Source organism: Tenrec ecaudatus, chromosome 2 (assembly GCF_050624435.1).
Source record: "Tenrec ecaudatus isolate mTenEca1 chromosome 2, mTenEca1.hap1, whole genome shotgun sequence".
In the NCBI taxonomy this organism is placed as follows: domain Eukaryota; kingdom Metazoa; phylum Chordata; class Mammalia; order Afrosoricida; family Tenrecidae; genus Tenrec; species Tenrec ecaudatus.
In genome coordinates, this window is record NC_134531.1 from 195189840 (window position 1) to 195214384 (window position 24545).

Below are 24545 nucleotides of genomic sequence, written 5' to 3' on the forward strand. Positions count from 1 at the left end.
AGAACAAAGAAGAGATGGCTCCTGGGCCGGGAGTTGAGGGGCTGTAGGGGATGGAGAATGGATGCTGGGCTGTGGGTGTGGGCTGAGGAGGGGACCTCAAAGACCTCCTGGGAGGTGACTCCTAAGGTCAGGTGGCCCCAGAAGTACCTGTAGGGGGCAGGGCCTGCCCAGCCAGGAGCCTCCAGGGACCAGCAGGCCCTGGCTCCGCCTGTCTCAGTTGCCCTTGCCATTGCAGGCAGGCATGCCCCGGACACTGAGTGCCCCCGATATGGTCACCCCAGGCAGCCTTGGACCGCCCCCCACCAAGCCCACCGATGGCGAACAGGCCGAGCAGCCCCTCCTGGATGGAGCTCCATCCTCTGCCTCTTTGGACACCTTGATCCAGCACCTGGTGCCCACAGCCGACTACTACCCCGAGGTGCGTGAGCTGCCAGGCATGGGGAGACGCCAGGGCTGGCCGAGGGGACCAGGAGTACATGCTGGGAGGTATGTCCACCCCCCACTACCCTCATGAGCATGTGGCCCCTCTTCCACATATCCACCCAGAAAGCCTACATATTCACCTTCCTGCTGAGTTCCCGCCTCTTCATCGAGCCCCGGGAGCTCCTGGCCCGAGTCTGCCACCTGTGCATCGAGCAGCAGCAGCTGGACAAGCCCGTGCTGGACAAGGTAAGGTGAGGGGCTGGGCCGGGCAGGGGCTGTGAGTGGACCCCGCCAAGGCCAGCACTCTCCTGTCTCGCCCTACTGGCAGCAGCCTCTCAGGGAGGCAGCGAGTAGCCCCATTCTCTTGATCAGAGACCAGAGGGTTTCCGACTTGTCTATCACGGAGCCAAAGAGGTCCCTCTAACTGCATGTGCGCCATGCCTGTGGGAACCACCCGGGAAGTCAGGCCTGGGGTGGCGCTGCAGCCTCTGCCAGGCTCCCTTTGCCCAGCACACTGCCCTCCATCCTTCCCGCTTCTGCCGTTTGCCCAGACTCCCCATAATCCACTCCTCTGCTTGTCCCACTGTCCCTGCTCCGGCCCCGCTGAGCTGTGCCGATTCACCACAACTCCAGTGAAGGAAGCCCCAGGCCAAGAGACCAGGTGGCTCCTGGAACCTCAGGCTCCAGCGGCTCAGACCATTCAAATGGAGTTCTTCTCTTTCCTGATCCTCCGCTGGATCTTCCCCAGGGCCGTCCTTATTTGGGCGGGGAGGGAGAAATGGGGTGACGGGGCGTGGGGAGGGGCAGGTTCTCCCTTTGGCGTCCTGGTGGCCACCTGGCCTGCGGAACTCCAGGCTCACTTTTGACAACTCAGGGAAGTGCACGCCCCTTCCTCGAATGGTCATTGGTCGGTGCCTTGGGTCACGTGCTCATCTGCGAGCCAATCGCTGTTCACAATGGGGGATGTGCAGGGCTCTGACTGGCCGGTCCTGACCCTAGGCCCATGCTGGAGCCCTGAAGTTAGGCTGCTTGCTCCAGAGCCACCCCGGGCTGGGGAGTTCTGACTGCTTAACCCCCTGGGAAAATTGAGGGGCTGTCACCAGAGAAAGGGAACCTGGGGAGGTAAAACAGGAGGTGACCCACCCCAGAATGTGTGTCTGTCCCTCACCCCTACTGCTTGCAGTGGCCCCCTGTCCCCCTCAGCCACAGCCACCACTAACGCACCAGAAACAGCCCAGACCGGGATCCCCACACTTGATGTGGCCCTCTCTTCTGACATCCTTCACCGAGTGCGGGCACCCCTCGGCTTGCTTTGTAGGCCCGGGTCCGGAAGTTTGCCCCCAAACTGCTCCAGTTGTTGGCCGAGTGGACAGAGACCTTCCCTCGGGACTTCCAGGAGGAGGTGGCCATCGGGCACATGAAGGACGTGGTGGGTCGCATCGCGCCCTGTGATGAGGTGAGGACCGGTGCACTCTGTGCGCCTTCTCTGCCGGGGTCTAAGCCTGTTCCCTGACCCGTCCTCGGAATCCTTCCCTCCCCGCGGCACAGTGCAGTACCAACCCCACCCCACCCCCAATTCAGCCCCTTTCTGCCCCACCACGACAAGGAGGCAATTGCCCAAGGCTGCACACCCCATGAGTTCCGTAGCTGGGGCCTGGCCAGGGCCTTAGGCCTGCTCTCTTGGCCCTGTCTCATCATTGGCATCAGACGGTTGGCAAGGCAAATCCCCAAGTGGGCTCTGCAGTCACATGGGTGGTCCCAGTGGTCTGCCTGGCAGGGCCCACGTCCTGCAACCTTATACCACAGAAGCTCCCACAGTGTGTCCAGGGCTGGTCTGGGGGTCAGTGCTCTTGTCTGTCATGAGGAACTGCAATTACAATGTCAGGAATGACTTCCACCCTGTGTTCACAGGTGCTCTGGGAACCTGGCAGCCCCCGGAGCCCAAGCTCCCGTAAACCTTGCAGAGTTGGGACAGAGATGGGGAGGGCTCTGTCTAGCTAGACCCACCGCACAGAGGAAAAGTGACTCCTGGCCCTGCACTTAGGAGGCAGAGAGTATTCTGAGTCGTGAGGTGCCCTGAGCCCTAGACCCTACTCCACTCTTGGGAAGCACCTAGGGTCTCCAAGCCTCACTGCCCTTAGGATTGAAGGGATGAGAATTCCCCACCTCCCAGAATGATGGGAAGACCCCTGGAAGGGGAGGGGGGCTCTTGGTTTGCTCAGGAGGAGCAGGCTCCTCAGGATCCCCAGGATGGCCCCGTGACCAGAACTGATGGCGCTCTGTCTGAAAGGAGAGGGTGTGACAGGGCGCATGTCATCTCCCTGGGCAGCAACTGAATGTAGCAAGCTGGCAGCTAATACTGTACTCAAAAGTGGGTCTACACCTGCCCAGCAGGCAGCATGTGAAACAAAAGGAAAATTGCCAAGGCTGTCTGGGTAACAGGAAGTCATACCGTCCAAGGCATACCTACGGCCCGGAGAGGGAGGGTCTGCCATGGGGTCATTTCACATAGCAGACAAATGGTTGAGTTCTTCTCAGGGCTCCAGGATATGAGGGGCAGCACATCGCCTCCCCCTTTCTCCCCTCTCCCCTGCATCGCCTAACTGAGCTCCAAATCCAGACCCCTGGCTTCGCACCCAGAATAGAACAGTATCAGGGAAGGCTTGTTGACTGGGTAGATGAGACTGGGGAAAGGGGGTGGGGGGAATCTGTCCTACTGGCTGAAATGGAGGCTGTATTTGGCTTCCTCTGGCTACACAGGGAGAAGAATCCAGCTTCACACCAGCCCAAGGCAGAGGGCAGACATACCTCCGCCCTCCCTCTTCCTGCACCCTATTCTGACATGGACCTTTCCTCCCACCACAGTCTACTCCTCGGCTGGGTTTGGCCACTTGTTGCGATTTCCACACAGCACTCACAGACAAGACTGGTGGTGAAGGGAGGTCATTAGGGAAGTTAAAGGAGGCCTGGTGGCATAGTATCTACCTACAAGGTCAGCCGTTTGAAACCACCAGCAGCTCCAGTGGAGAAAGATGGGACTTTCTACCCCAGTAAAGAGCTACAGGCTCAGAAACTGCTCAGAGCCATTCTACCCTGTCCTGTAAGGTCACTATGAGTTGGTATTGACTCAATGGCAGTGAGTTTGGGTTTTTTTGGTTTACTGGGAAAGTTAACAGGTGACCACAGCCAAGATCTGTAAACAGTAAAGATACACTCATTGGTCCCCACTTAAATCTCTCCTCACCTAGCAACCAGGTCTCTCTCTAGTCCTCAGGCCCTCGGCCACATAGTCCTTCGGCCTCAGCCTTTTTCTAGGGTTGGGAAGCCCATCTGCTGCTCTGCTTCAGTCTCTTAGTCCCAGGGCTGCTCTTCGGCCAGCTCTGTCTCATGGTCTACTTGCCTCCACCTCGGTCTCAGCCTCCACCACTGTCGACAGGGCTCTCAAACATGGACCAGATGGTCCAGGAATTATCTCTGCTTCTGCATCTGAGGTGGCCCTCTTAGACACAGGGCAATGGCAACGACAACTGACCAGTCCCCTCTATCAGTTTTCACACCCCCTATTTGCATAGGCTTTAGGTGAGAGTTGCAGATACCTGGGTAGAAGAGCCATGCTCAGAAATTTCACTGTACTGCAGTGGGCTACTGTGTTGGCCCAAAACAGGGTGGCATAGATGTTTAGGTGATTGGGTAAGTAAGTAGGTTTATAAATAAGTGGATATTGAAAGTGACATGGAAAAAGGAGGAGGGCCAAAGGAAAAAAATTCTGGATAGATGGGGGTAGGCAGATGGATGTATGGATGGGGAATGGATAGATGGATGGTTGTTGGTGGGAGGGAGGGTGTCTAGGTGGATGGGTGGATGAATAGATGATGGTTAGGCAGATGAATTAGTGGGTGGGTGGATGGATGGATGGATCGATGAGTAGATGGATGGGTGGGTGGGAGGGAACATGGATGTGGTGTGGATGGTGTTGGTGGGTGGGTGGGTAGATGAATGGGTAGGTGGAGGTAGAGGGGTCAGTGGTGGAGGAATGAATGAATGGAAGGGTGAGTGAAAATGGGTGGTTACCCTTCCTGACATGCCTTGGCTACTCAGACACTGCTGACCTGGTTGCCCTGGACAAGGGCAGTGAGTAAGTCCTGGGAAGTTACCCTCCAGGAAGCCAGGGCTCTACACAGAACCCCTGAGAATCCCTCAGGCTTGTCATCCTGCTGCGTTGAGAAATATTCTTACCCTGTGGAAGAACCAAGATCCCACTGGGGTGTGCGGGTGGGATTCACGAGAGTACTTTTCCTCCAGGTTTGGGTTTTCAGAGCAGAAACGGGCTACTCAAGACCTTTCCTCTCCTTTCCTTTGTGAGCCACGCAGGCATGTTGCAGGCTGGCACGGAACGTTCCCTGGCTCCCTCTCCACCCAGAGCTTCCAGGTGCAGGCCAGAAGGGCTCCCCCATGGCTTCATTATCCCCCCGTCACTCTTCCACAGAGAGCACCTGTTCCCAAAAGGACACTCTTTGGGAACAGGTTTTCCTACCCTGACAACTGGCAGGTAGACTTCCGGCTCCTCTCTCCAACCCGGGCCTGAGCAGGGCACCCCAAACCACCCCAGGAGCTGGGGGAAAGGCACAGAAACTCAAGCCCTCACAGGTTAGGCCAAGGAGCAGAACCACACTGGCGTGATCTTGGGCACGGCACCCCACCTCTCAGAACCCCCACTTCGCTGTCGGGAGAACGGGATGGTGGCCGCTTGCGTGGCACAGCTTGGCAGTGAGGAGGCTCTGGAGCTGTGCACATGCTCCGTTCAGGGCCACACACATGGTGAGCACTTGGTCAAAGGAAGCTATGATCGGGACCAAATATTTCCCAAATCTCATGCACATGGGGATGACTTTCACTCTGGAAAATTTCACACATACACAAAAGGAGAAAGCATGGCACTCATGAACTCCTGTGAACCCAACACCCAGCTTCTGCCAGTGTCCACGTGGCCAAGCTTGCTTCTGCACCCTCCCCACCCCATCCCCCCCGCATGGCTTCCCTTCATCGCCTCCCTCCTCCAGATTGTCTTGAGTCAGAGCTCATGTTACAGCTTTTGTTCTGAACATACTTTGTCATGTATGAGAGGACTTATCACGACCCTAAAGGACAGGGCAGACCTGCCCCTATGGGTTTCCACATCTGCCGCTCTGGATGGCAGTGAGTTTGGTCCGCTTGGGATGGGAGTTTGAACCTGTGTGTGAAGGAGGTGAGGGGTTACAGGCCAGACCCTCTGGCTTTTACACTCAACAGCTCACACTCATCTTGTTTCTGTTCATCCGGGCACTCACCTCAATGTACCATGGTGCCTCCCACTTCCGCCCTACGTTCCCTATGTCCATCTTTCCTAACTCTCAACACTCTGTCCCTGGAGAAATGCAGGACTTTTGATCTGAAATGGTGGAGTACTTTAACATGGGGTTGAGTTCCATCCCCAAACTGAAGGCTGGCCAATGGGGGTCCTGCCAGGCTTTATCTGACAATAACCTGGTCTCTTTTATGATTGGGGGTTTTATTCCATATTTCCCTCCCACTCTCGCTGGACCTCCTAATGTGATGCCTTTCAGCAGTTGGCAGTGGGGCTGGGCACCGTCTAGCTCTTCCCGTCTCAGGGTCATGGAGGCCCATATTTGCATGGTCCCTTAGTCCATATGTCTTTTGATTCTCATCGTGGGAGGATTAGCTTTTAAAAGATTTCTCATGCACGCATGGAATCAAATGATAAACAGTACCATGCAGCGTGCTCTGAGGTGAGTTCGGATGCATTCAGAGCTGTGGGACTCCTGGCAAGTTACTTGACCTCTCTAAAGCAAAAAAACTCCAATGCCGATAAGGATAGAATGACCCCTTCCCTGTAGGGGTAGAACTGCCTCTGTGGGTGTCCAAGACTGGAAGTATTCATAGGAAGAGAAAGCCCTGTCTTTCTCCCTTGACCTCTAAACCTCTGTTTTCCTCCCTTATAGGGGTGGCTAGAACAAGGGGAACTCAGGGGCTGGAGGGGACCGCTCAGGGCCTGGGCTCCCCTTGCTCAGGCTTTCCCATCAGCCAGCAGTGAAAAGCGGCCCCTCATTCCTCCTGTGTCTTCTGCCATTTCCTCACTGTCCTCACCACGGCCCCTTCTGCAAAACACCACTGCCCTGAAACTGAGAAGGGTGTTCTTCATAACTGTGGGTTCTGGGATTCCCAGGAGGCTGCCCAGTAACTGGCCCTTGTTTTGAGACCCTGTTGTGGGCTGCCCTGTGCTGGGCAGGAGGCCCAGGGTGTCATGCCCAGCCCAACCTTGAAGGGGCTCCCAGGATGTTGGAGTTGGTGACTTAGGGAGACCATGGCTAAGGCTGAGTGAGGCTGCAGGAGCCCCAAGAAGACCTAGAAGTTGCAGCTTCAGCAGCCCCCAATATAAGGAGGGTGGAGAGGAAAGGCCATCGGTGGCTCCTCCCAGTGGACAGATGTTACCCTTCCACTTGCTCACGTCCTCTGTCTTCTGGACTGACCACATGATGACAGAGTGTGACAGAGGTGACAGGTCAACAACAGAGACAACCTGGTGGGGGCACAGAGCAATCAGTGAGGAACATGTGAGGTGGCTTGTGCCTACTGACTGACAGACCAGTAAGTAAAGCCCACCTGTATCCTGCTTACTGTGAGTCAGTGCGCATCATGCTTACAGGTTAACCCGCCTACCAGGGCCTCCAGAGCCACCTGACCAGTGCGGACTGAACCATGCCCTCGGGGAATGTTCAAGAACTTAAGGGAACAGGCTAATGCATGTCCTGCCAGAGAGTTCTAACCTAAAAATGCCCAGGAGAATCAGAGACACCTGCAGAGCCAGCCCAATGGCTTCTGCACTCTCACATGCTTGGGCCTGTGCAGAGGGCTTGCTGGAAAGGGCTGGAAAAGACAGCTCCAGATCCCTCATCCTCACAGGCGAGGTGTGACGGGCCGAAAGAGGGCCCATGTGTCCTGCTCGTCCTGGGCTCCGTTAGCCTGGGCTCCGGGACTCACAGAAGAGCACTTTGTGCCCTCGGTGGGCCGAGACTTCCCAGGCCACCTTCCAGCTCTGTTCGTCCTGGAGGAAGTCCTGAGAACAAGAAGGGGATGAAGAGTAGAGAAGAACAAATTCCGTTCCCTAGACAGAGGGAAGCAGCAGGTTCCTACATGCCAAGTTAGAGTTCACATCACGGGAAAGAGTCCAGATGAATCAACAAACAGGAAATGGTTATGTTTGGAGCAACCGTTTAGGAGGCCGGGGCCACACATGAAAGGCTGGCGTGGGAGCAGGGCTGTGCCGGGATGACCTCTAGACAGCAGGTGGGATGGCAGCTGAGCCACTCACTGAAGCGGGACTAGGCGGCAGGAGGCTGGAGTGGCGCTGAGACTGGGCAGATTCCTGTGGACCACCACCCATGAAGCTCTGGAGAGCAGAGGGGAGGGGGCATGCACATGTGGGCGTGGCTCACAGCAGACAGCAGACACTGGCTGATGCTGTGGACATGCACCAGAAGGGAAGATCCAGGAGCGAATGGCAGAGCGAGAAGAGAGGACTGGACGTGGGCAGAAGGAAGCCCCGCTTGTCATGGGCGAGGAGGTAGACATGCCTGCAGGCAGAGACAAGAGGAAGAGGAGCCTGAGGGAGGGTCAACAGCCCTGGCAGATGCAACCTGAAACTGGTTTAAGGACAGGAGGTCTTGGGGTAACAGTGAGTCTGTTTGCTGGGGGGCCAGCACACGTGGTTGGGGCTGAGTGGGAGGTGAGGAAAGGTGACAGCACATGTGGCCCTCTCCCAGATGGTGGACAATGAGCGGGAGCGACTATGAGTGTGAGTGGGTCTGAGTGTGAGTGTGTCTGAGAGTGAGTGACTCTTGAGTGTGAGCAGCTCTGAGTGTGAGTGACCAGAGGGCAGTAGAAGTGCTGGGCCCCAATTGCCCAGCCTGGCTATGGCTGGACCTCATTCACCCTCTTCTTGCAGTCAACCCAGAAGGGAGCGTCCTGGCCTGCTGGAATGCACAGCACAGCAAAGGGCCATTACTTCTGTGGGTGACAGATCAGAGAAACGGGCCTCAGTTTACCCACACTACCCAAGCTAATCAATGGGAGCCTTTCCTCTGGGACTGTCCACTGATAGCCTCCTGTCCTGCTCTGTGCCCTGGGAGCTCTGCCCTTACCAGAGCAGTGGGCACTACAACCCCTGGGCATCAACCATCTGCCTGTGAGCCCTGCCAGAGAAGCTATATTCTGCCCTGAAGGCCAGGTGCCCCACCTAAATTACCTGAAAACGCTAACCAGTCCCATGCCAGGATAGCCTGCGTCCTCCGGGCTCTGTCCAACAGACGCCTTGTCTTTGCTGCGGCTCCAGGCTCCGAGCCTCCACTCCTCCAGCCGCCCCCAGTGCCAGGCCGGCCCCTGGGCTCACGTGGCACTGAGACCACTTCTAGTGGGGCCATTTGCCACAGTCTGGTGGACATAGGAGGCCTATTCGGTGGTTATGGACCAGAAAATCCGTGGGGATATGTGGACATCTCACCTAATCAACCCAGCTGACTGATTTGATTGGCACATTCCTTGATAGAGCTATTCTGGGAGTGGGAGCAGCAAGTCTTGGGAGGGGAATGTTGGGTACCCCCCAGCCCAGGACACAGCTCTCAGCAGGGAACTGGAGCCAAGCTGACTGGCCGGTGTAGGGAGTGGTGCCCGGTGCCCACCCTGTGCCAGAGCTGCAGGAATAAACAGAGGAGCACAGCAGGTCATCACCTCCAGGGCTCAGGGCGGTGAGGCTGGGGCAGGAAGGCTCTGAGCGAGCACAAGGCCAGCTGGCCCAGGGCTGGTTCTGTCCTTGTGGCCCTCTTCTCTCTTCCTTCCCCGGCTCCCTATGCGGCTACCCCCACTCCTCCACTGCCCTGACAGCTCCAGCCTCTCCATGTTTAGTCTTCTGCTCCCACCATAACCCTGGGACCATCTCAACTGGCCTTGACCTTGGCCCCCATGGCCAACCTGCCTGGGATTGAGTCCAGGCAGTGGGGGTGGGGGGTGGGAGGGTGGTGGCAGACCTTACACCCTTGATAGTCCATCCTGGGAAAGGCAGAGACGGGTCTTCAACCTGTTTTCCCCTCCTGCCTGTTGCCCAGGCCTCCCGGAAGAGGCTGCACCAGCTCCTGCAGGCCCTGCACCAGAAGCTGGCAGCTCTGCGCCAGAACCCGGAAGGCCTGGTGGGCGCCGACAAGCCCATCGCCTACCGTACCAAACCGCCGGCCTCCATCCACCGGGAGCTCCTGGGTCTCTGCAGTGACCCCTGCGTGCTGGCCCAGCAGCTGACCCACGTGGAGCTGGTGAGTCGGCAAGGCACTCCCTCATCCCCTCAGCTGGCCCAGAGCCCTCCTCTCAGAGTCACTGGGGTTTGGGCCCCACACAGCAGGGCAGCCCCAGGGGCTCTCAGCTCAGAGCAGTGGCTCACTTCGTCCCGGGTAAGGAGCAGGGGGCAGGACATGGCTGGGCTCAAACCCTGGCTGTGACACCACCTGCACGGTGGTCTCCAAGACAAGGGCCTTCTCCATCTGGCCTTGGTTTCCCCAGCGGGGACTCCCTCAGACACAGACTTGCCCCAGCCTTCAGAATTGCCCCCGAGCAGCCGTTCTTGAGTATAAGGAAGGTCCCTGGCCTACCCCCAGCACATGAGCCGCTGTAGGGTGTAGAGGTCTAGGGAAGGCTGGGAGTGGGCGTGTTAAACCTCCACCATTTCTGGCGCCCCTACTGCCTCTGGGCACTACTCAGCACCCACAAGTGCTATCACACTTCATCCTCCCCCACACTGCCAGCTAAACGAAACACTCACCACCAGCCAGGCACTTCTGACTCACAGAGACTGTACAGGACGGAGAAGCACTCTGCATGGAAGGAGAAACCCATCTTTCTCTTGCAGAGCGGCAGGTGGTTTTAAACGGCTGACCTTCCGGTTAGCAGCCCAACACGTAACCACTGCGCCAGCAGGGCTCCCTACCCTGCCGGATAGGTACCATCATTGACACGGATGCAGAAACCAAAGCCCAGAGAGGTTAAGTGAGTAGCTGAATTAGCACAGCAGTGGGGGCAGAGCCAGGATTTAATTCTGACGCCAGACCCCATACTGTTAGCCATCAGCCCTCCCTGGAAGGAGCAGGTTCTGGGTGTCACTCCCAGCAAACCCTCACTGTGGGACCATTCATTCTCCAGGTGCCAGGCACTGTGGCTGGTGGCAGGGGCTGGGGAGGGGCAAGGAAAAGCTGCTTCCATCAGAGAGGGGAGCTTTGTGCCACCCCATACCCTGAGCCTTAGAATGAAGGGAAGGTGCCAGCAGGCCCCTGGGGAGGGCTGGGTCCCCAGCACAGCCTCCTTTCCCCCATTCCTTTGCAGGAGCGGCTGCGACACATCGGGCCCGAGGAGTTTGTCCAGGCTTTTGTGAACAAGGACCCTCTAGCGAGCACACAGGTAGGCTGTCGCGGCAGTGACTCCCACTCACTGGTCTCTCCGAGATGGGGGTCAGAGTGGGGGTGGGAGACCCAGAGAGGATCAGCTGGGTAGGCTTTGGAGGGACCTAAATCGGGGTGGGCACATTGGGCATGGAGGATTCTGCCATGTCCACTAGAGCTCACAGACTGCATCAGACCCCGGTAGCTGGGAGGGTAGGAAGAGCCCAGCTCCACCCTCTCCCCGGCGGGCTGTCAAGGTATGAGAGGAACCGAGATGCCTGCCAGGTCTGCCAGTGGCCCTGGATGAGAAGGCGGGTGGAGAGCGCGCCCACTTGGTCCCCTCCCCGTGCCTTTCAGTGGATGCCGGTGCCCTCCAGCGGCCACTGTTGAAAGCGCAGGCGGGTGCGCGCTGCTCGAGAGAGGTAACCGAGGCGCCCTAGTCCGCTAGAGCAGTTTACATTCCATGACCTCCTCCCCCTCTCTGAGCCTGCTTTGTAGGATGCTTGGTATTTTAAAAGTTTACCAGTAAACTCCAAACCAGAGCTGGACATATGTTATCTTCTGCCCTCACGCCTAAAAAAGCACACACACACACACACACACACAAGTGGTGCAAATTAAATTGGCTAGCACCTCCCAGATACACAAACATAAAATAGTTAGAAAATTACCCCACTCTTGGGATCAGTGTGTAGGGAAAGAGGCCTTTACATACCCTGAGGCCAGGGAGGTCACAGCGCTTTGATGGCCGGCTTGGCATCGGCATCAACACTTTAAAGGCACCTTGTTGCAACGTTCCCTAATAATGTATCACACAGACCCAGGTACACAAAGATGTGCATGCCCGAAGATATCATGGATACACATTGTATCCAAAGACTGAATTTAAAGTTAAATCACACCCATAAGTGGCATGTTATGCTTCTGTTAAAAAAAATACGACAGGGTCATTAAATCCATGGCCGAGAGAAAAAGTGGAGTGGGTACCTACTGCCGCATGTGGTATCTGTGTCGGAATGAAAAAGGCGGGTGCGCGCCTGGGTGTGCCCATGAGCTCACCGTGCATCCACCTTCAGGAGGGAGATGACCGCTCCGGTAGGGCAGACCTGCCTCGGGGCTCAGAGATGGGAGAGTGCATTTGCTTCTTCTAAGAAGAGGCTTGGATTTTTTGCCATTGGGTTATAACGTTTTAATTGTGAATTATATCAAGATTGCACTTAATATTTCTTTATCCTCTCTGCTGGATATTTTCCTTTTTCTCGGCTTCCGGGAATATTACGGCTGTAAATATTCTTATAGGAGCCCTGGTGGCACAGTGCTTACGCGCTGGGCTGCTCACCGCAAGGCCGGCTGTTTGAAACCCCGGCTGCCCCAGGGGAGAAAGACGGGCTTTCTACTCCATAATGAGCTCAGTCTTGGAAACCCACAGGAGCTGTTCTGTCCTGCCCGATAGGGTCACTGTGGGTCGGCATCGACGCCACAGCTGTGAGCTTTTGAGAAAATGCTTACACCTGTCTGCTGTTGCACATGGATACACCTTTCCCATCGGTTCTGGGATGTTTGGGTCTCAGGACTTTGCTTTCATGGGTCATCAATATTTATTGTGTTTGAAATGAAGATATCATTTTTAACTACTTATTAAAATAACATTCTATTTTCCAAGATAAAATACTACCACAAAGAGTGGCATTGCTTACAGTATTTTTACAAGTCTCTTTAGTGTCTGGCTTAATAAAAGACCGTTGGATACTCATGCCTGCCTCTCCAGTCTATCTTTTGGCATGCGCTAGTTACATCAGTGGAAGAACTGGAAGGTCCAACTCAGCTGATAAGCAGCGGGAAAAGGGAGGAGTACTTCACACTGTCTCAGATAATTGTGAATCGTCGTCGTTGATACCACACTGAAACTCCACAAGTAGTGGTTTTTCAAGGTTGATTGCAACATGAAATCTGAAAATATATTTAGAACTTTGTGTTCTCTGTCACATTGAACACATATGCTTGTTTTGTGTTGGTTCATCTTGCACGTTGAAGAGCTCTTTTGCTCAAATCTGATTTGGTAAATTCACATTTTTCCTCATTTGGACTATGTGGGTTCGGTGAGTTATTTAGATCTTCCAAATGTTGACAGATGTCACTGTGTGCTGTTACAGTCGCATTCATTAATGTCACTACCGGTCTCACTGTTTTAAAAGTCTTGAAGTTTGGGGAAGCTGCCAAGTCTACAGAAGTGGATGCATGTTTTACAAATCCCCAAATTTCTCTTGCAACCTCGGCTTTTATTGGCAACAAAGTCTATTTTCCTGGAAATGACAGGCTAATTTCTTACTATTTGAAGAAAATATCTGCCAACTACAGAAGTCTGAACAACCATTGTTGGTCTGTAAATCCTTCTGTCAAATGAAAATGGTGTGTCATTAAAAAAAAAGTGTTGTGGGGGGGAGGGCGTTGGCTGGGCTCACAACTCAATCAATCATCGAAGTAATTTTCCCCAAGACAACTTCAATAGAGAGATGTGCATTATGGGTACACTCTGTCTTCACAGAGAGTATTCCAGTGATGTTTACAGAGGCTAGTGCTTTCCTACTCCAGTCAGGGCTTCCACACTCAGAAACCCACACGGGCGCCAATCTAGCCTGCTGGGAGTCGGAATCGGCTAGACTGGGAGTTTGGTTTGGGTGCGCTCAGGGTTCAACCTTTAAGGGAATTCTAAAAGTCTTACTGCATTACTAAGAGCACCCATAAGGAGCTTTATGCATATTTTTGTGTGTAATAACACACATGTCTGTGTGTACGTGTATACATGCATATGTATATTTGTGTGTATATGTGTGAATACTGGGAGTGTGGCAGTGAAGAATACCATGTCCACTAGTATCATTTACTGCCTCTGCTCCATTCCTGCTAACACACCAGCAAATCCGCCTACTACTTTGCAGTGTCCACACAGGAAAACACTAACATCACTGCCGATGTCCATGCAGTGAAAAGGCAAGAAACACCTTATTGTTATGGAAACAGTTTTAGCTTTATAATGCCCTGTGGAGGCCACTGCTGCTGTAGGACATCCCTGGCGCAGGGCGGGGGGGGGGGGCTTACTGGACCCCAGGGTCCACTTCACCTGGTAATGCCAGAGGGGCTGTAGCCCTGGGCATGCCCAGCAGGCCGATGAAGGTTATCTGCATTAACATGATGGTGAGCCTTTTCAACCTTTGCTGAGCTGGGAGGCCAAGCGTCATTTCCAGAGTCTCAATCATTCTTGACTGCGCTTTTAACTGCTTGCCCCTGAGACCCGCCGCGTTTTCTGTCGGTAGTTTGTTTGTGAATCTCTCAGTGACTTGTAGGTGGTCGCTGTCCACCCAGTCAATCTCTGGGTCGACTGCTATGCTTCTCATGCATGTTCTGATGGCTTTTGATGAGCGGGTGTTCCTCAGTTTCCCCACTCGCTCGTCCTTGATCATTGTTCCTGAGCAGCCTGTCCCTGCTGCTTGCACAGGCCACAAAGATAATCGCATATGTTTTTCCTCTGCACGTTTCACAGGCTTGCTTTTCATGTTCAAGTCTTTGAGCTATCGATTTGGGAATCGTTTAAATGCTCATGGTGTTGAATCTTCCATTCTCTAAATATAGGATGCCTTTCCATTTATATAGATCTCTATAATATTTTGAAATAAATTTAATGAGATTTAATAATAAAAGTCACATAGATTTCAGCTAGATGTTTCCCTTGGGCATCTTATGCATGTTGTTGCTGTTACTCAGGGTATCTTCCTTGTTCTATGTCCTAACTGCCTGTTATTAGAAGCCTGTAATTTATTTTTACACATCAATTTTATATCTGGCTACATGATAAACCTTGATTGTTGAAGCACTTTCCCTATTCTCTTGAGTTTTATGTAGATAATTACACGTCAATTATATTATGCATATCAATTACATCGTAAGATAAAGATTGGCAGTTTTGCTCTTATTCTATGGTAGTCATGGAATAGAACATTCAGTAAGGAGATGGCTGTGAGTGACAGGTCTTGGTTTTTTAAGCCTCTAAAATATTGAGCTTATTGGTTATTGCAGAATAATCTAGCCCAATGTGACTAATACAATTCCTTTTTCTTGCTGAATGGGTTAACTAGCAAGTCTGGCACAATGTTAAATTCTCTTAATTTTAAAGGGAACAACAAGCTTTTTCCCTATAGGATTATTTGTCATTTATATTTTTAGATGCCCTATGCTGTCATGGTTACACATTGGGCTGCTAACTGTAAGGTGAGCAGTTCAAAACCACCAGCTGCTCCTCGGGAGAAAGATGAGACTTTCTACTTCATAAGCAGTGACCGCCTTGGAGGCCCCGAGGGGCAGTTCTGCCCTGTCCTGTAGGGTCACTATAGTAGATACTTAACTTAAGTAGGCATCCTATTCCTAATTTGCTAAAAATTCTTATCACGGATGGTTGATGAATTATATCACGCTTTTTCTGGACTTACTAACCATACTGGTTTAGGTGTGGTTGTTTTGATTTTTCTTTACTCCTTTAAAACATTAGGTGATTGTTTATAGATTTTTAATGTAGAAATTGATTTCTGAGATATACAAAATGGTCAGGATCATTTATCTTTTTCACACCTCTCGGGACTCAGTGTGCTTTTGCTTAGGATTTTTGCATCTGTAATCATGACGGATATCAGCCTGTTTTCTAAGTACTCCGTTTCTTCTTTTTCTGCTCTCTGTAAATAAGTATGAAAGACTAGAATTATCTCTTTCTGCAACATTTGGTAGGATTTGCCAGTGAAACTATTTGAGCTGATGTTTTCTTTTAAGAGATGTTGGTTTATTTTAAATTTTGTTGTTTATTTTTCCTGATATTGAGACTAGACACAGCAAGATAGACACCAAGTCAACATTTTCTACATGTACAATTCAGTGGAGTGATGATGCAGCCTTTTTTGTTGGTGGATGCCGTCGTGTTGGGCCAACTCACAGCGACCCTGTACACAGCAGAGCAAAACGCTGCCCGGTGCTGCGCCAGCCTCACAGTGGTTGGCACCTGAGCCCCTCGTGGCAGCCACTGTGTCAGTCCTTCTTGTTGGGGGCCTTCATTTTTCAGCTGCCCCACTTTACAAAGCATGGTGTCTTTCTCCAAGGACTGGTCTCTCCTGACCACATGTCCAAAGTATGTAAGAGAAGTCTCCCCATCCTTGCCTCTTTAAGGAGTACTCGGCCGCTGTACTTCTTCCCAGACAGATGTTTGTCCCCATGGCAACTATTAGGACCGTTAAGCACCCTCCTTTTCCGAACTGTTCCTTCTCTATTAACATAAACTCACATTCCACTAAGTTTCCTCCATAATCTTTGGCGTCTCTGTGTCGATTAGATTCCATACTGTTTCATTTGTTTATTTTTATAGATATACTTTATTTTTGAATGTATTATTAATTGGGAGTTAATACATATATCATTCCATAGTTAAGCATGTCAAGCAGTATTGTACAATTGCTACCACAATCAATTTCCAAACAATACATATAATGGGATTAGAGTCATTGCTCTTTATTTACTTAAAAAATCATTTTATTGGTGGCTCGTACAATGCTTATCTCAATTGATCCATCCATCCATGGTGTCAAGCACATTTGTACATTTGTTGCCTTCATCATTCTCAAAACATTTGCTTTCTGCTTGAGCCCTTGGTATCAGCTCCTCATATTTCCCCTCCCTCCCCACTCCCCCCTCGCTCATGAGCCCTTGATAATTTATAGATTATTATTTTGTCATATCTTGCCCTATCTAGCATCCCCCCCCCCTTCTCTGGTGTCCATCCCCCAGGGAGGAGGTCACATGTAGATCCTTGTAATCGGTTCCCCCTTTCCATCCCACCCTCCCTCCACCCTCCTGGTATTGCCACTCTCAGCACTGGTCCTGAAGGGATCATCTGTCCTGGATTCCCTGTGTTTTCAGTTCCTATCTGTACCAGTGTAGCCAGATTTGTAAGGTAGAATTGGGATCATGATAGTTGGTGGTGGGGGGAAGCATTAAGGAACTCGAGGAAAGTTGTGTATTTCATTGTTGCTACACTGCACTCTGCACTCTGATTGGCTCGTCTCCTCCCCTCAACCCTTCTGTAAGGGGATGTACAGTTGCCTACAGATAGGCTTTGGGTTCCCAATCTGAAGCCCCTCTCATTCACAAGGATTTGATTTTTTGTTCTTTGATGCCTGATACCTGATCCCTTCAACACCTCGTGATCACACAGGCTGATGTGCTTCTTCCATGTGGGCTTTGTTGCTTCTGAGCTAGATGGTCACTTGTTCACCTTCAAGCCTTTAAGATCCTAGACTCTATCTTTTGATAGCTGGGCTCCATCACCTTTCTTCATCGCATTTGCTTATTCACTCGCTTTGTCTTCAGCCATTGTGTCGGGAAGGTGAGCATCATGAAATACCAGTTTAATAGAACAAAGTATTCTTGCGTTGAGGGAGTATTGGGTTGAGGCCTAAAGTCCATCTGCTACCTTAATACTAAACCTATAAATATATGCACATAGATCTATTTCTCCATCTTCATATATAAACATATTTACATATGTACATGCCTTTATTTAGACATCTATAAATGCCCTTTGCCTCCTAGCTCTTTGTCTATTTCCTTTGACTTTCCTCTTGTCTCACTATCATGCTCAGCCTTCATTTGGGCTTCAGTAATTCCTCTTGGTTACATTACCCTGGATCACACCCTACCAGGCCTCCAAACCCTCCTCACCACCGATTTGGATAATTTGTTGTTCCCTTGTCCCTGGGTTTGTTAACACCACTTCCTTTCCCCTCACCTCCTCCTCTCCTATGTTCCCCCCCGGAACTGTCAGTCCCCTTGTTTTTTCCTCCAGATTGTTCATCCAGCTTATTTTATTTAGACAGACCTGTGCAGATAATAACATGCACAAAAGCAAAACAAAACAATAAATGAAAACAAAACAACAACGAAAAGCTAATGACAAAAGAAACAACAGAAACAAAAAAGAAAAGCCTATAGTTAGTTCAAGGACAGTTTGTTGGCCTTAAGGAGTGTTTTCCGGTAGAGGCTGATAGGGTGCCACGCCCTGGCACAGTCTATTTTTGGTATTCCCTGGAGACTTCATTGCTCTGCTCCCCTTGCTGTTCTGTTGCATGCCCTTAGTATTTTGCCTCAGTGTGGTGGGATCAGATCGGGCACAATTCCCACACTGTCTCCAGTGTTGTCCCCTGTAGGGCTATGGGTCAGTGAGGGATGTTGTGTTTCATAGTGGGGCCGGCCATATGGTACTTTCTGTGGATTGGCTGCTCTGAGCAGGGATACCATCCTCAAGGCTGGGTGGGCCAGGATGTGCTCTACTCACTCTTCCTCCCCCTTCATTTGTTCCTGTGTGCTCTGATCAGACATGTCCCTCTCCCTGAGCTGCAGCTTCAGTGCTGTCCTCTGAAATAAAGTCTTCTGTGGGGAGGGGCAGGTGTCCACATAGTTGGGATTGGGGCCGGCCCCTCAGATCTCTCCACTGGTTCCCTCAGTGTATTTTAATTCTAATACTTTAATCGGAGAATGAGATCTAGATGACACATTGTCTTAATTTTTTGTTAGTCTTGTTGCATGGTCTAATATATGATCGGCTTTATGATTGTTGGAAAGTCATGCATATTCTTAAGTGCTGGTCAAACTGATCTTTGTATTTAAACATCTTAAACGTGCTTGACCCATTGGGTACAGGTGACAATCGGTTCCACTTCTCCTTGGGGAGAAATCCATCTCTCCACCCAGGTGTCCTCTCCACCGTTTGAATCTGGTGACTAAGATGCAAAGAGACTCATGAGAGACCTCTGGGACAGGGAACTTTCTACCAGGATGCAGTCATTCCCTGATTTCCGGTGATACGTTGTGCTGTGCAGTCTCTTTTGTCTCACACGGATATAGCTGTGTGCCGTATGTCACGTAATACTCATTTTACTGGCGCTTTACTTATGTGCTTGGGTTTGGACACATCTCTTAAATATAACAAGTAACTGAATTGTTTTTAACTACTGTGATTATCGTCAGCATTCTACATGACTTTGTTTTTGCTGTCTTCTGTTACGCTTTTCCACGGCCTCTCCCACCTCTCTCTCTTTTCCTCCTTCCTTGACGTCCCTTCGCACACCACATCCCTCTTTCGTTGCCCCCCCTCCCCTTTGTGGAAAGTAATCTTGGCGGGTTTACTTGCATATTTCAGTGAGCATGGTTTACCCATATCTCTACCTTCCTCTTCAAAAACACCAGGCTCCAAGAATGCTTTATGACTTCTCACCTTGTGTGCTGCCTCCCGGTCCAGCATTTTCTTTTTATCTTGATGTTTTGACTCCACAATTTGGATGGTATTGCTAATGTTTCCTGAGATCTCTCTCTCTCTCTCTCTCTCTCTCTCTCTCTCTCTCTCTCTCTCTCTCTCTCTCTCTTTACTCTCATGTCTTCCCTACCACCACCATTCCTTCCTGTACATAAAGCCTTCCTACTCTGATCATTTTTCTTCTTTGCAAAAAAAAGAAAAAGAAATCTTCCAGCATGGAATGTTTCCATTTAAAACTCTTATTTCCAAAGGGTGATCTGTGGCATGAGGAAATGGTTACATGGAAAACCTGGAGATCTGTATGTAACACATTGCAAACTACATGTGTTAAATTAACACACACACACACAAATCATTGTTATTTGTACAAGGTGTTGAGGTTTTTGGCCTTTTCTGGGTTGTCTATAATGATCTTGGACTGCCTTCCTGTTCTGAAAAGTCACTGACCACAAAGCTCGGCGCGGGCCCTACATCTTTTCCAGCCCTGCTTCAGCGACAAGACTAACAACCTGGAGGCCTACGTGAAGTGGTTCAACCGGCTGTGCTACCTCGTGGCCACTGAGATCTGCATGGTAAGTGGAAGGCCGAGCAGCTGACCTAGCACTTGCAAAGGCACTGGCAAGAGTCCACCGGGAAGGGACCCAGAAGGCTGTGTCTTGAGTCCCCTTCACCCCTCCTCTCCTGCCTTTCCTGCAGTAAAGCCCCTCTGGGTGCAGCCCTGCACGGATTCGCCAGCTGAGCCCAAGGCTGTGCACCCACTGAGGGCTGAGTGAGGGATTCCTACCCTGTGTGGCTTTGTTCCCCAACCCCTGCCTTGGGGAGTCTGGTCTCTCCAGGTTCATTGAGCTCACTCCCGATTTAGAGATAAAAGGGATCCAACTTTTAAGAATTAGGAGGTTGCACCAAAAAAGCCACAGGAGCCCAGGGGAAGGGCTTCAGTGTAGCTCTGAGGTACCCACAGTGTGAGACCCCCCAGCGCCCCACTCTCCCCGCCATTGCTCACTGGACAGGAGTTGGTGGATGAGTTGGGGGTCTGACAGCAGTGGGGGGCTGCAGGGCCTCTGCACCAGCTTGGTGCTGGGAGCCAAGCCTGACTTTCTGCTTTTCTGAAGTGGGTGTTGGGGGCAGGGGATGGGGGAGAAGGTTGCAGGGAGTGATGATGCCTCTCCAGCATCTCCTGTTGTGTCTCAGAGTCCCCTCTGCCCTGCCCTGCCATGGCTCTGCTGTGATGTGCAGGGGACACCCTGGGCCCTCCCCCGCCCCGCCCCCAGGCTGCAAACTGCCCTGGGCCTCCAGCTTCTTAATCAGGACATGGGCTGAGAGCAGGAGAAACAGGGCAGGTGGGAGCCCTCTCCACTCAGGCTCTTGGTGCCCTGTGCACAGCCAGCCAAGAAGAAGCAGAGGGCCCAGGTGATCGAGTTCTTCATCGACGTGGCCCGAGAGTGCTTCAACATCGGCAACTTCAACTCCCTGATGGCCATTATCTGTGAGTCAGCCACCCAGGCCAGCCCCCCCCATCCCGTGCGACGACCCCCAGGGAGGTCGTGTGGGCTCAACCAGACAGGCCACGCATGCTGGGTCCTCCCGAGAGCACTGCATGGTCCAGGTGGACTGGGTACAGCTTCAAGTTGGCTAGTAGCCCCACGTCTCCACACCAGAGGTCCTGGGGGAAGGATCCCTGTGAGGCAAGCCCAGCCCCTCAGGGTGCCTGGACAGGACTTGTCCCTGTGTCTTGCCTCCACATCCAGAGAGAACTGGGGTTGTCAAGGGCTGGGGGACGAGCAGAGGTGGCAGTTCAGCCACTAGTTGCCAGGATGGAGGGCACAGTACTTAGACCACAGCTGGGGGCCCCACACAGAGAAGCTGGGACTACCCCAGTACAGCACCCACCAGCACGCACTGTCCACCAAGTGGAGACCGCCAGCTGCATGGGCCGAGTCAGGGTATAGTCTGCAGGGTGGCCCACGGGAAGGAGGGGCGGGGTGGAGGCCTGAGCAGCCCTCGCAGCCGGCCCCCCCTCTTCCAGCTGGCATGAACATGAGTCCCGTGTCCAGGCTGAAGAAGACCTGGGCCAAAGTGAAGACAGCCAAGTTTTTCATCCTCGAGGTAAACAAGGGGCCTGGGCCACTCTCTGGGTGCCAATGGCTGTCCCTAGGACAGAGAGACCCCACTGTGTCCTGTCTCCTTCCAGCACCAGATGGACCCAACAGGGAATTTCTGTAACTACAGGACAGCCCTACGCGGGGCCGCCCACCGCTCCCTGACGGCCCACAGCAGCCGGGAGAAGGTAGGTCAGAACCGCTGGACTTCAGAGCACCCACTGGCTTCAGACCACCTCAGCCCCAACTAACCCAAAGGCCACCTTGCCTGTTTCTGCAGCATCTGCTGCTAGAAAGTCCCAGATCCTTGCTTACTAGGGGAACTCATCCCTTTGCAAACAGGCCAGCCTACCATCAAGCAACTCTAACTGAAAGGAAGTGTTTCCCGGTGTGGGTGGGACTGCTGCAGTCTGCACCTGGGGCTTTTCTCTTTGGGGGACCAAATAGAATAGGAGCACCTCCTCTTTTCCCCACCAACCCTACAGAATCTCACCACCCCCTCCCCACCCTCCCACTCCGGCCCTAGCCTGCCAAGGCACAGGATTAGGCCATGTTGCATTCTGTTGTACATCGAGTCAGAACAATACCTGGCAACCACAGTAACATCTTGCCATTGCCAACACCTGACACCCAACTTCCCGCCATCCAGGAGATTCTGGGTCATAGCAACACGGTGTGGATCAGAAAACATCACCTTTCTCCTGTAGAGAGGCCGGAGGGTTTGAACTGCTGGCCTTGCAGTTGGAAGTCCAGCACTTCCCACCAGGCCTCCTTGCCCTGCCGTACTTCTCCTTGTACCACTGAAGAGCTCCAAGTGTCGGGGTCCCTACTGTGTCAGCTCAACTGTAGGGCCAAGGACATAAGGTCTACGCCTCCATTATTCCAAGTGCAATACCTCCATTCATATGGACACAGGTCATGTTTATATTACATTGCATTGCAGCATTAAATATGGCTCACAACTAAATAAACCCAAAACCTTCCCAACTGGACCAATAGTAAATCATGATAAATGGAGAAAAGACTGAAGTTGTCAAAGATTTATTCCTTCTTGTTGGATCCTTAATGCTCATGGAAGCAGCCGTCAAGAGGTCTGCTGCACAAGGTCTCTTTTTTTATTGAAGGCTCTTACCGCTCTTTTTACAATCCATACATATTTCCATGTTGTCAAACACATCTATCCATATGTTGTCACCATCTTGTTCAGAACATTTTCTTTCTACTTGAGCCCCTGACATCAACTCCTCAATTTTCATCCTCCCTCCCCCATGCCCCTTTGATAATTTATAAATTATTCTCTTTTTTTTTTCATGTCTTATACCAACTGCTGTCTCATTTCATCCACTTTTCTGCTGTCTGTTCCCCTGGGATGGGGCCATACGTTGATCATTGTGATCAGTTCCCCCTTACTCCTCCCACCTCTATCCTTACCCTCCTAGTATTGCTACTCCCCTTATTGATCCTGAGGGGTTTATCTGTTTTGGATTCCCTGTGTTGTGAGCTCTTATCTGTACCAGTATACATGTCCTGGTCTAGCCAGATTTAGAACATATAATTGGGGTCATGGTCGTAAGGGAGGGAGGAGCATTAAAGATCCAGAGGAAGGTTGTGTGTTTCATCATTGCTGTACTGCACCCTGACTGGCTTTTCTCTTCCTTGTGGCCCTTCTGACAGGGGGGTGTCCAATTGACTACTGATGGGCTTTGGGTCTCCACTCTGCCCTCCCCCTGATTCCCATTGATATGCTTTTGTTTGTTTGTTTGTTTTGTTTTGGGTCTTTGATGCCTGATACCTGATTCCATTGACACGTCGTGATCACACGGGCTGGTGTGCTTCTTCCATGTGGGCTTTGTTGCTTCTCACCTAGATGGCCACTTGCCTATCTTCAAGCCTTTCAGACCCCAGACGCTATATCATGTGATAGTCAAGCACCATTAGCTTTCCTTCACCACATTCACTTATGCATCCATTGTCTTGCCCACTAGACAATGAAAGAAACGGTCTAGGGTCACGGCAGTGTGCATTGAAACTTTCCCCACCTGGACACCAGGGGACAGGCACCCTGTACAGGAAGAGCTTGATCAGCACTGCCCTCTGGTGGGCCTGAGAGGAAACGCGGTCGCGATGCCCTTACTCCTTGCTGTGGTTGCCACACGGGCCCCCTGGGGCACACAAATGACCAGTTAGCCCGAAAAGCCCCACAGGCCATCCAGCCTGGCCGGAAGCACACACCACACACCCCCCCCTCTGCCTCCTGAGCTGTGTCTGAGTGCTGGGAAGGCTGCTTCCTGCCCTCTACCTGTTCCCCAGGGGAGACCAACCGAGGGCTGACCCACCCCTTGTCCCTTCCAGATTGTCATTCCCTTCTTCAGCCTGCTCATCAAAGACATCTACTTCCTGAATGAAGGCTGCGCCAACCGCCTCCCCAATGGACACGTCAACTTTGAGGTAGGAGCCGGCCTGGTTAGCCTGCTACCCGCTTAGCAGAGCCCAGGAGACTCCTGGGGCAGCACTGGTGGCCCAAGGAGCCCCTCACAGGTGACACGAGTGGGAATGCCCAAGCTGCCTGCTCTGGGTGTTCCTGAGGAGGAGACACCCGTTGACACCTGCAGAGGACAATGTCACCTTCGTCCAAGGGAAGCAGGAGGCTGGTGGGAAAGTCAAACCCATAGCCCCTGGCGACAACTGGCGAGTGGTGGGGTGGGACCTCACAGGGTCAGTGTGCTGGTGAGGGGCCTCCTGAGGAGAACCCTGAACAGTGAGGAGGGGGTTGTCAGGCGGAGGCAGAGTGGACAGATGGAACAGAGTTCCCTGTTCCCTCTCAGGCTCTCTCCAGGAAGCCCTCACCTTGACCTTGACCTCCGGGGAGGGACAGCCCACCATCAACAGGCAGGGTGTCATGGGTCCAAGCACCTGCCCGCCCCCCCACATTCCTCAAAAGCAAGGCCAGACTGATTCAGCTCTATGTCCCCATTTTCTATGGGCCCACCCACACCACCTAGCCCTCAGGCATGGGAGTTGCCCTGCAGTGGGAGGGGCCAGCAGGGTGGGAGGCGGAAACCTGGGAGTCCTGTGGGTGCTGGGTCATGGCAGCAGGGGAACCTGAGTCAGACAGTGCTGATCAAACAACAGCGGCGCTCCCAATCCAGAGACTGGAGCGCTGGCCTCCCCCTAGAAGATAATTAGGTGGGCTTGAGACCC

The 24545-nt window shown here is 52.3% G+C and overlaps 1 protein-coding gene across 1 annotated transcript in view; it reads left to right on the top strand.

Moving 5' to 3' along the window:
• The first annotated feature begins 241 nt into the window (after window positions 1–241).
• RASGEF1C (RasGEF domain family member 1C) overlaps window positions 242–24545 on the top strand; it is a 30506-nt gene continuing 6202 nt past the window's right edge. The window contains exons 1-10 of the mRNA XM_075543231.1: window positions 242–418; window positions 547–669; window positions 1742–1879; window positions 9582–9782; window positions 10843–10917; window positions 19728–19817; window positions 20629–20731; window positions 21272–21351; window positions 21437–21532; window positions 23697–23792. Of these exons, the coding sequence (XP_075399346.1) occupies window positions 242–418; window positions 547–669; window positions 1742–1879; window positions 9582–9782; window positions 10843–10917; window positions 19728–19817; window positions 20629–20731; window positions 21272–21351; window positions 21437–21532; window positions 23697–23792 (1179 nt within the window). The remainder of the gene's footprint in view (window positions 419–546; window positions 670–1741; window positions 1880–9581; window positions 9783–10842; window positions 10918–19727; window positions 19818–20628; window positions 20732–21271; window positions 21352–21436; window positions 21533–23696; window positions 23793–24545) is intronic.